General features: G+C 43.3%; 1 protein-coding gene across 3 annotated transcripts; it reads right to left on the bottom strand.

Moving 5' to 3' along the window:
- Positions 1-394: 394 nt before the first annotated feature.
- On the bottom strand, positions 395-11927 carry LOC106589894 (G-protein coupled receptor family C group 5 member C). 3 transcript variants are annotated; one of them, XM_014180308.3, is made up of 5 exons: positions 11594-11927; positions 6815-7892; positions 2717-2817; positions 2359-2478; positions 395-1691 (listed from the first exon to the last, which is right to left on the bottom strand). In XM_014180308.3, exons 2-5 carry the CDS (start codon positions 7875-7877, stop codon positions 1659-1661), a joined length of 1317 nt encoding a protein of 438 aa, XP_014035783.2. In that variant the 5' UTR covers positions 7878-7892; positions 11594-11927; the 3' UTR covers positions 395-1658. The 3 variants fall into 3 exon arrangements, with proteins under 3 accessions (XP_014035783.2, XP_014035782.2, XP_082826707.1); XM_014180307.3 differs by having other exon boundaries at positions 2359-2481; positions 11594-11926; XM_082970581.1 differs by lacking the exon at positions 11594-11927 and adding an exon at positions 8480-8661 and having other exon boundaries at positions 2359-2481.
- Positions 11928-12506: the final 579 nt, after the last annotated feature.

Consider the following 12506-nt stretch of genomic DNA (forward strand, 5'->3'; position numbering starts at 1 on the left):
AGGTATTAACAGTATTAGGGTAAATAACAGTATTAGTGTAAATAACAGTATTAGGTATTAACAGTATTAGGTATTAACAGTATTAGGTATTAACAGTATTAGGGTAAATAACAGTATTAGTGTAAATAACAATATTAGGTATTAACAGTATTAGGTATTAACAGTATTAGGTATTAACAGTATTAGGGTAAATAACAGTATTAGTGTAAATAACAATATTAGGTATTAACAGTATTAGGTATTAACAGTATTAGGTATTAACAGTATTAGGTATTAACAGTATTAGGGTAAATAACAGTATTAGTGTAAATAACAATATTAGGTATTAACAGTATTAGGTATTAACAGTATTAGGTATACTATTGATTTATTATGACAGATTCTCTGGACTGTATGTACTTCACCATTAAATGTTTATTTAGATGTTCTTTTTTTCTCCATTCCATAACAGCCATTGATTGCTGTTGATAGAGTATGTTCAACCAATCAATTCACTCACTGTTACTTTACAACTTCATATTAGATTGAACATTCAGGATTGCAATTACAGGCGTTGGCTCAAAACTGATTACAAGAAAAGTAATTACTGTAAATAGCTATGTTTTAAATATCATATTTCCAAATTCATACAACAATTCATACAACAAGTGCTTCGTTACATATGTAGTGAGAAGCCATTCATTAGCATGGCATTAACATTAAGTCATTCAACAACCTTTAGCTACAAATTGAAATAGCAATTTGAACTTTCTGAAAGTGATACCCATTCACAAGCCAGGCACTAAACATTGACATAATAATATCGACACTTACTTCAATCGAAAGCTCGATAGTGCAAGCTTTCTGTATGCTAAACCTAGAACTGAGTGCATTAGTGTTAGGTAGGTATCCCCCGTGACAGAAGAGTCATTTTCCAAGATTCCATGGAACCAGGTATGGAATGTTCCACTGTTAAGGGGTCGTCTTCTGAGAACACTGGGATGACAGGTTTATCCCACTACATCAGTTGCCCCCTCGTTTGACTGATCCTGTTGTTGGCTGCACTTCCACGTGACTACTGTGTATGTCACTATTGTGAGTGAGTGAGTGTGTGTGTGTGTGTATATATATATATATCTATCTTTGTAGCCTAAATACACCCCCACATGCTAAGAGAGAGTGAGAGTAGCATTCCATGCTGTTAGCATGCTCACATTTCATCTGTCACAGTGTGTCCAGCGGAGAGCTCAGCTCATAGTCAGAGGTGACCTCTGCAAAAGGTATTGTTCTCTCTCAACGCCATGGGCCTGCTCTCCACTCTGTGGGTTGCTTTGACTTCTGTCAGACAGACAGATGGGCAGGGACTGGAACAGGGACTGGAACAGGGACAGACAGACCTGTAGGCACAGTCCATCTATCGATCGAGGGTTATGTCATACACAGGACTGTCCATCTTTAGTTTTTTTTTTTTACAAAGGGCAAACTGTTTGTGTCATTCACCTAAACATCACCTCTGGAGTCTGATAGGCTGATAGGTCAGAGTTCAGGTAGGCCTCATTATGATGGGTCCCGTTAAAACCAGCTCATATCAAGGATGCAATGGACAACAGCAAAATAGAGTCAACATGAGGAAACTGTATCAATAAAAATGTCTTGAGGAGGTGTAAAGTAGTCTGTGTTCACCACTGGGATATCTTCTGCAGTCCATTCCCCTGAAAACAGAAAAAGATGGAGAGATATTATTAAAAAAACCATATAGACCTAATGTCATATAAATAGGCATAGTGTAATGACAGCGCTAACGCAATATGCGTGTGAGAAAAAAAAACGGAGCTGAAAGAAGGTCAAAGGAAAGGCCGTTAACACCGGAAAAAAGTCAGAAACCCACAGGACGAATGAAGCGAAAGAGACGACTGATCCAAAGCAATAAGAGAAACAGATGGATGGACAAAAAACAACAACATATTTCCTAGGAATGTAGAGATAGAAACCGTCCAATAAGACAAGACGACAGTACAAGACCAGGAAGAAACTTAGGTGACAGGCTTGTCAAGGTGAAACGTAGACCGAGAAGGAATGCATTGTGATTGTGTGTGTTTACTGTAAACAGTATCCACCTTTGTAGCCAAAATACCCCCCATGCTAAGAGAGTGAGACGAGGACTGTATTTTCCACCATTCTCAGAGGAGAAGAGGAGAATGGACAGAGAGAGGTGAGGAGAATATGTCAGAGGACAGTGGGGCCGAGTCCCAAAATGGCACCCTATTCCCTATTTAGTGCACTACTTTTGTCCAGGGCTCTGGTCAAAAGTAGTGCACTACAAAGGGAATAGGGTGCCATTTTTGGAACGCATCCCAGGGTCTTTCTATCTCCACCTACACTGTGGCCCTGCTGCGTCTCTGCGTTTGCTGTCTCGTCGGTGCGTACTGACAGGATACTGCCCCCGCTGTGGGCCATGGAGCTGTTGTTGGTGGAGGCTCGGGGGATGTGAGACATTTCCTGCTGCAACCAGAGATACACAAGGAACACAACATGCTCATCATGATCCATACAGAAGAGAATGGAAGAATATTTAAACACAATGGATATGAATAAAGATACCTCTTTCTTTTAATGAAATAATAGAAAAACACAACGACAACAATCTGTGGCAGTGTGTGTGTGTGTGCGTGCGTGCGTGCGCGTGCGTGCGTGTGCGTGCGTGTGCATGGACAAACAATTGACGGCCAGTACTCACATTCCCCATTCCCCTGCTGATGAGAGCCAGCTCAGTGGGCTGGTAGACAGAACGGTGGATCTGACCACTATAGCCGCTGTATGGAGACACAACTTTGGGACCTGCGAGGTAAAATAACAAGACAACTTTAGATCCCAATCACACACTGAGTGTCTTTCAATGACATAGACTGACACAGGTGAATCCAGGTGAAAGCAATGATCCCTTATTGATGACACTTGTTAAATCCACTTCAATCAGTGTAGATGAAGGGGAAGAGACAGGTTGTAGAAGGATGTTTAAGCCTTGAGACAAGTGAGACATGGATTGTGTGTGTGTGCCATTCAGAGGGTGAATGGACAAGACTAAAGATGTAAGTGCCTTTGAACGGGGTATGGTTTTCACACTCAACAGTTTCCCGTGTGTATCAAGAATGACCCACCCCCCCAAAGGACGTCCAGCCAACTTGACAAAACCGTGGGAAGCATTTGGGTCAACATGGGCCAGCATCCCTGTGGAACGCTTTCGACACGTGTAGAGTCCATGACCCGACGAACTGAGGCTGTTCTGAGGGCAAAAGGGGTGCAACTCAATATTAGGAAGGTGTTGCTAATGTTTCGCACTCACTCAGTGTATATGTCGGGACAATGGATACTTTCTTTATATCATCACGTTTTCAAATCCTAAATCTCAATCAAATCCACGTAGTCAGACATCCACGGGCGCATTCAAGCAGTATCCTCTGGGTATTCAGTGTTCCCAAGCAACCAGTCATAGTAGCTTGTTCTATTCAGCCACCACGGCAAGATCATAAACAACAGATGCAGGCGATACGTCTATTATCTCCACTGTGCAGTCAAATGTGCATCCTCTATAAAGGTAGGATGGATAATGCTTGGCTAATGTGAGAGACAGTACATCCTTTATTAAGGTAGGATGGATAATGCTTGGCTAATGTGAGAGACAGTGCATCCTCTATAAAGGTAGGATGGATAATGCGAGAGACAGTACATCCTCTATAAAGGTAGGATGGATAATGCTTGGCTAATGTGAGAGACAGTACATCCTCTATAAAGGTAGGATGGATAATGCTTGGCTAATGTGAGAGACAGTACATCCTTTATAAAGCTAGGATGGATAATGCTTGGTTAATGTGAGAGACATTTTTGTTTTGCCCCAGGTGGAAATGCCTGGTCCTCCCTGTGAAATATCTGCCTACCATGACACTGTTGCCACACCTTGTTTGCTATTGAGACAGCACGGTAACGCAAACACAAACAGCGATGTTGGGGCAAGCTGATGAGTGTGTGTTTGTGTGTGTATGTGTCAGTGTTTATGTATGCATGGTACACTGGTTAGGTCACTGTTCTAAAAAAAGGTGTAATTACTAAATCCCACTGAGTCACCTGGTAGATCGGTGGGAATGGAATGTACGTGTGGGAGAAAGGATTTGGTTAGTTAATGTTTAAATAAGTCCTCAGGATAAACAAAGACAATGACTTTTTCTGGTTTCATAGCTCTCTCTCATCACGAAGGATATCCTCCTTCGTTCTCAGTCTCTCCCAGAAAAGGTTGATTCGTTTTAAAACAAACATCATTTCACGTTAATATTTACAAATAGTTAAATATGAATATAAAAATCACCAAATATGGAAGGGTTCTTTTTGTCAAAACATTCTCTGTTCTCACTTCATTATTAGTTTGATATGACAACTGGTGTGTCAGGGGAAACATAGCAGAGGGCTCATTATATTTCTGTTCCTTTTATTTTTTATCAAACCTGATTCTCCACTCAGCATAAACTGACTAAACACTGTATGTCCCTCTATGTTCTATTACTGTATTGATGTGTTCTGGGAAATCCCAGACCTTGGGCAACATGCTGGAACATTGGTACATTGTGGGAGGAAAAGTCAAATCAAATCTAAGCTGTCCGTCTAGAGACTAGTCACCTGGTGCTGATCTCAACAGACCAGGACATACAGTAGGTTAACCTCAGTCAGGACAGAGCTGCTAACTCATAAGGCGCCATCCGCATTAACATGTGCTATTATCACTCCCTCCCACTCTGACCTAAACCATTGGCTCGCATCCCAAACTGCACCCTATTCCCTATAAAGTGCACTACTTTTGACCAGTGCCTTTGGTCAAAAGTAGTGCCCTATATAGGAAACAGGGTGCCATTTGGTTGTGATGAGATGAGGTCAGGGCAGGCCGAGGGCAGGTGGAGCAGCATCAAAGAGATAGAGGTAGAGGAGAGAGGTGAGGAGACACACAGTGTCCTGTCTGGCGCTGCTGCAGCCTGCGAGATCAGATTCTGGTCACCAAAAGGATTAAAACCACATCAGCATATCAAATTCTTTAAAGTATGCAGATTGTACTGTATACTGGATGTGGGTTTTTCTTATCCATCTCGCAGTTTCTTTTCAACTTACTGTTTTCGAAGATATTTTATTTCAGACTCAGGGTCATTGAAAATAATGTACATTGGAATATGAACAAATAAATCTTATTTATCCTCCTGAACCTGCTGACAAGCCCCATACCCTCCTGAACCTGCTGACAAGCCCCATACCCTCCTGAACCTGCTGACAAGCCCCATACCCTCCTGAACCTGCTGACAAGCCCCATACCCTCCTGAACCTGCTGACAAGCCCCATACCCTCCTGAACCTGCTGACAAGCCCCATACCCTCCTGAACCTGTTGACAAGCCCCATACCCTCCTGAACCTGCTGTCAAGCCCCATACCCTCCTGAACCTGCTGACAAGCCCCATACCCTCCTGAACCTGCTGTCAAGCCCCATACCCTCCTGAACCTGCTGTCAAGCCCCATACCCTCCTGAACCTGTTGACAAGCCCCATACCCTCCTGAACCTGCTGTCAAGCCCCATACCCTCCTGAACCTGCTGTCAAGCCCCATACCCTCCTGAACCTGCTGACAAGCCCCATACCCTCCTGAACCTGCTGACAAGCCCCATACCCTCCTGAACCTGCTGACAAGCCCCATACCCTCCTGAACCTGCTGACAAGCCCCATACCCTCCTGAACCTGCTGTCAAGCCCCATACCCTCCTGAACCTGCTGACAAGCCCCATACCCTCCTGAACCTGCTGACAAGCCCCATACCCTCCTGAACCTGCTGTCAAGCCCCATACCCTCCTGAACCTGCTGTCAAGCCCCATACCCTCCTGAACCTGCTGACAAGCCCCATACCCTCCTGAACCTGCTGTCAAGCCCCATACCCTCCTGAACCTCCCATTTCTAATGGTTATGTGTGTTAGATATGTTAGCTATTAGATATATTAGATGTTAGAGATATTAGATGTGTTAGATATATTTTACATTTTAGTCATTTAGCAGACACTCTTATCCAGAGCGACTTACAGTAGTGAATGCATACATTTCATTTCATGCATTTTTTTTTTTGTACTGGCCCCCCGTGGGAATCGAAACCACAACCCTGGCGTTGCAAACACCATGCTCTACCAACTGAGCCACAGGAATGTGTCAGATATGTTAGATGTTAGATATATTAGATATATCAGATATATTAGATGTGTTAGACGTATTTGATATGTTAGATATATTAGATATATCAGATATATTAGATGTGTAAGATATATTAGATATATCAGATATATTAGATGTGTTAGATATATTTGATATGTTAGATCTATTAGTTATATTAGTTATATTAGATATATTAACTGTATGTAATGTGCCAGATATATTAGATATATTAGATATATTAACTGTATGTAATGTCCCAGATATATTAGATATATTAGATATATTAACTGTATGTGATGTGCCAGATATATTAGTTATATTAGATATATTAGATATATTAACTGTATGTAATGTCCCAGATATATTAGATATATTAGATATATTAACTGTATGTAATGTGCCAGATATATTAGATATAGTAGATATATTAACTGTATGTAATGTGCCAGATATATTAGATATATTAGATATATTAACTGTATGTAAAGTGCTAGCAAGTGGAGAAAACATCCTGTCAACTAGTGAAGTGTATTTATTAGTGAAGCCAAGTCATTTATGTTGGTCACCAGGAGTGTGTGTGTGTGTGTGTGTGTGTGTGTGGCTACATACCAAAGTTGGGCTCATCCATAGAGAAAGCCTTGTTCTCCATAAACATGCTCTGGGCTCCTTGCTCCCTCAGGATATTCTCATAGCCAACACCTCTGCTCAGGTCCTCTCTGAAGCCTGGCGCGCCCCCCTCCTCTTCCCTGGTCAGAGAGCATATCTCTGGGGTGGTGTAGAGGATCAGGAACACCCAGGCGTTGCTGACCAGGGCGATGGCCAGGGTAGGGTCATCCCAGCTGGATCCGTCGGTCCTCAGGTTCCCCCAGACGTACATGGTGATCCAGGCCACCCAGATGAACACAGAGAGGAGACCGGTGACGAGGATGAAGGCTCCCTCCTGGCGCCACTGCTTGTGTTTCCCACACAGGGTAGGTAAGGAAGCTACTACGACAGCTAGGAGAAGATTCAGTACGTAGATCAGCGCCATGACAAAGTCCCGGTTGGTGATGTTACAGGGCACGTCTGTGGCTGTGCCAAGAGCTATCCCTGTAGTGTTGAGTACCATGAGAGGATGTCGAACCACAGTGATGATCAGCCACTCCGTATTGATGACCACCTCCACCAGCCAGAGTCCCAGGGCTCCCAGACACAGCACCGAGGCCCGGGGCACGCCACCTCCCCTGTGGGCCAGGAGGTTCAGCTTCAAACACTGCATGAGAAGACACGCGAAGCACCCGGCGAACAGCACCCCGAAGAGGAAGCGTCGCGAAGCACAGGTGGCAAAGTTTTTCCCTACGATGAAGGAGAAGGTGAGGCAGAAGAGGCCCAGGGTACTGATCAGGAAGCAGACATGGAGGCCCACGGAGCGCATCCTATTCTTGTCTGTGATGAAGGGCAGGCTGGCCAGGACGACGATGAGGAGGATGATGGAGACCAGCACGCCGCCTGCCGCCAACGCCTCCAGCACGATGCCCCATACGGCACTGAGGTCACACAGGCTGTAGTAAAGGGAGCCTACTTCGGAGCCACACCCATTTGGGGTCACACTGGCGGCCATCGAGACGGGGAAAGACCAGAGAGTGATGGCGGTCGGGACTAGGAGATGAAGTCTCTGGAGTGTGTGGTCCATGGAGTTGAGCAGCACCTGTTCACACAGAGATAGAAGGAGATACTGAGTAGGTTGGCATATGAGAAGGTTCTTAAGAGGGAGAAGTGAGAAACCAGTGACGTTGTCATACATTAAAGAGTCACTCTTGATACACCCAAGCAGGTAAACATGAGTCAAGACATGAGTCAAGAGCAAACAAATAAAATCATACTGTAATCAGGATGTAACCGCGTATACCCACTTCACACAAACAACAGATGGAAAGATTTGATTTCTGTTTAAAATGGCTTAGATGTTATTTTCTATGTAAAAATACCAGAGCCTTAGAAAGTATCAATAAGTCAGCAAACACAAAAACTGATGGTATTTCTGAAGCTGGCATTTATCCAAGCCCTTTTCGAGAATCATTGATAAGAGTTTAAAACAAACATAGAGTGAGTCCACTGTGTGAGCATGTTAACACTTAGGAATGTCAGTTGAGACACTCTTTTACGGTCAGAGGATACAGTATAGTACAGCACACACACACTCACCATATAAATTCACTCACAAGACACCACACATACTATACACACAGTGTACAAAACATTCAGAACACCTTCTTAATATTGAGTTGCACCCACCAGCCTTCTTTTACCCTTAGAACAGCCTCAATTCATCAGGGCATGGACTCTACGAGGTGTGGAAAGCGTTCCATAGGGATGCTGGCCCGTGTTGACTCAAATGATTCCCGCAGTTGTGTCAAGTTGGCTGAATGTCCTTTGGGTGGTGGACCATTCTTGATACACACGGGAAACTGTTGAGGGTGAAAAACCCAGCAGCGTTGCAGTTCCTGACACACTCAAACCTGTGTGCCTGGCATCTACTACAGTACCCCGTTCAAAGGCACTTAAATCTTTGGTCTTGCCCATTCACACATACACAATCCATGGCTCAAGGCTTAATAAGGGGACACTAGTCACTTTAATAATGTTTAAATAATGTTTACACACCACTTTACTCATCTCATATGAATATACTGTTTTCTATTCTACTGTATTTCAGTCAATGCCACTCCGACATTGCTCGATCTAATAATTTCTATATTTCTTAATTGCATTATTTACTTTTAGATTTGTGTATATTGTTGTGAATTGTTTTTAGATACTACTGCACTGTTGGAGCTAGGAACACAAGCATTTCGCTACACGCGCAATACCATCTGCTAAATATGTTGTATGTGACCAATAAAATGTGATTTGATCTATTTGGTTAGAAAATGTCTGCTCAGTGTAATGTAATTTGACGGGGACAGAGAGAAATGGCACAGCATTCAAACAAGTCTGGGGCTACTGTAGGGATGCTTATTTTCAAAAAGGTTGGAGGTTGTTTAGGTGAGTTTGACAAACTCATCACAAGGGCAAATCTTGGTCTTAAAATTGAAGCTTTAAAAAGGCTCATGGCACATTAAGAACACGTGCTCTTTCCATGACATAGACTGACCAGGTGAATCCAGGTGAAAGCTATGATCACCTAATTGATGACACTTGTTAAATCCACTTCAATCAGTGTAGACGAAGTGGAGGGGACAGGTTGAAGAAGGATGTTAAAAAGGATCGGACCCTTTTTCCCCCAAATTTAGCCTAAAATGACATACCAAATCTAATGGCCTGTAGATCAGGACCTGAAGCAAGGATATGCATGTTCTTGATACCATTTGAAAGGAAACACTTTGAAGTTTGAGGAAATGTGAAATTATTGATACATTTTCAAGTTCATAACTGTGCACTCTCCTCAAACAATAGCATGGTATTATTTCACTGTAACAGCTACTGTATATTGTACAGTGCAGTTATATTAACAAGGATTTAAGCTTTCTGCCCATATCAGATATGTCTATGTCCTGGGAAATGTTCTTGTTATTTACAACCTCATGCTAATCACATTAGCCTACGTTAGCTCAACTGTCCCGCGAGGGGGGGACACCGATCATGTAGAGGTTAAAGTGGCCAGTAATTCCAAGTCTATGTACATTGGGCAGCAGCCTCTAAGGTGCAGGGTTGTGTAACCGAGTGGAAGCCGGCTAGTGATGGCTATTTAACAGTCTGATGGCCTTGAGATAGAAGCTGTTTTTCAGTCTCTCGGTCCCAGCTTTAATGAACCTGTACTGACCTCGCCTTCTGGATGATAGCGGGGTGAACAGGCAGTGGCTCAGGTGGTTGATGTCCTTGATTATCTTTTTTGCCTTCCTGTGACATTGGGTGCTGTAGGTGTCCTGGAGGGCAGGTAGTTTGCCCCTGATGATGCATTGGGCAGACCGCACCATCCTCTGGAGATCCCTGTGGTTACGGGTGGTGCAGTTGCTGTACCAGGCGGTGATACAGCCCGACAGGATGCTCTCAATGGCGCATCTGTAAAAGTTTGTGAGGGTTTTAGGGGCCAAGCCAAATTTCTCTAGCCCGCTGAGGTTGAAGAGGCGCTGTTGCATCTTCTTCACCTCACTGTGTGTGGTGGTGAATAATTTCAGATCATCAGTGATGTGTAAGCTGAGGAACTTGAAGCTTTCCACCTTCACTGTGGTCCCGTCGATGTGGATAGGGGTGTGCTCCCTCTGCTCTTTCCTGAAGTCCACGATCAGCTCCTTTGTTTTGTTGACGTTGAGAGAGAGGTTATTTTCCTGGCACCACTCTCCCAGGGCCCTCACCTCCTCCCTAGATGGTGTTGTTTTGGTGGCGAATGCTGTTCAGTTTCCTGCCATGAAGCCACTGCTCAGCCGTAAGAGAGACATACTTCTGTATTTCCATGTGCCTTAATTCAATAACCCTCATGTAAAATAATTTTCTTGGCAATTCTGCCAATAATGTAACTAAGTTTGTGTTGGGGACTAGGGAGTAAGTAGCAAAACAGGTAGTCAGTTGTTTGTGGCGGGAGGAAGTATGGAGAGCCAATTGTTGAGATCTTATCACACATATAAACACGTACATAAGCATAGGGATACACACACACAGAGACTAAAAGAGAAAGCCAAGGTCTCGGTGGCATGCAGTAACCAAACAAAAGCCCATGGATTTGTTAACCCAGGGGTTCTTAATGTGGGGATACCGTCTTCGTTCTCGATTCGGGGTAAAATGTATCTTATAAATGTCTGCATCCAGTTGCAGGTGGTTCTACACAAAACCAGAGAAAACTCAGAAAGATAGAACGGGAAGCTCTGACAAATCCCTCCTGAGAATATCACTCTTTCAAACCAATTAAACCATAAGTAAATTACCCAAAAATGAAACTTAAGAATGTGAAGCACAGAAATAGTGCACATAGAACAGATCTACCGAATGACAGATTTATAACTCACATTTCTATGTGAATATGGTGGGGTCACCCAAAAAGTTAAATATTGCAGCTTTAATTTATGTTTTATTACATGTTTTTTCTCAATTCCCTTCCTGTATAAGGACCCAGCCCTACAGAATCGGCAGAGTAAATTGAAATAGAATTGTATTTAGTTTCTGGCAGACTATTCCGTTTTTTTTGCAAGCTGATTCCTAGCAACGCTAGTGTGTAAATAGCGTTGCTAAAACAGATAAGCGGATCCCTGAGGCTCAATTATAGGCTTTTAACCAACTATTGCATATTTATATTTTTGGGAACACTTTTCAAAAAGTCCTAGTCTACGTATTTTGAGTGTCACTATTAGACCGTGCGTAGTCACTGTACCCCCACTACCTCTTTTCACCATGATATTAATCTGAGGACCTTACCTTCGGGTGTCTGACCAGTGTTTTGTTCTTGGTGGTCTTTGATAATGTCGCTATTCGTTCACCTGTTCTAAACCACAACGATAGAAAACGCGCTCAACATCGTCTCCAGGTAGCCTATCCAGTGGGTTAAAAGGTAATAGCTCTTTGAAAATGTCGTGTATATTCCGTTTCTAGTTGTTTTTAATTAGCCCTAATGACACTGCACTCACTGCTTTAGTAAAATGTTGAAATATTGAAGTCAGGGTTGGATCTCACAAAACTAGGCGACTAGTGCTGAAGTCCTGTGGCTGTGATGTGGACAGAGGAGCGATTGGTCCCTGGATAGCGACTGCCTTCTCTCTCTCGCTCTCTCTCTCTTTCTCGCACACACACACACACACACACACACACACACACACACCTTCTCTCTCTCTCGCGCGCACACACACACTATTTTGATGAATATCCTACTAACAGGGTAGAGTGGGAGATCAGTTAGTGTTACTATAAATTGAATAATACAAGTCACTTTTTGTCTTTTTAATTAAACAGGGATGAAAGGTGTCTAGTTCGAATAATTAAATAGTTCGCACAGGAAGTAGCTCACAGGTTGTGCGCGCCTCTCGTGCGCTCTATGTCCACCGAGGTGAGTCGAACATACTGTATCTTTGCCATTGGGTCATCAAGACTAGAAATAGACCATTGTACACGAAGTAGTCGATATATTCGTGCCTCTCCTCAGATCATGTATAGCCTATGATGAAATATATAGACACCCCCAATGTGTCAGTAGCCTAGCTGTGCATCTGCACACACTATTAGAGAGAAATATGTATTTCATCAGAGGAGGAATGAGGAGACACCTGGTGGCAGTGCAGCGCATACCAGGCTACTAGTTAACATGTCACATGGAAGGCTACTAGTTAACATGACA

Source organism: Salmo salar, chromosome 28, assembly GCF_965601325.2.
Source record: "Salmo salar chromosome 28, fSalSal1, whole genome shotgun sequence".
NCBI lineage: Eukaryota > Metazoa > Chordata > Actinopteri > Salmoniformes > Salmonidae > Salmo > Salmo salar.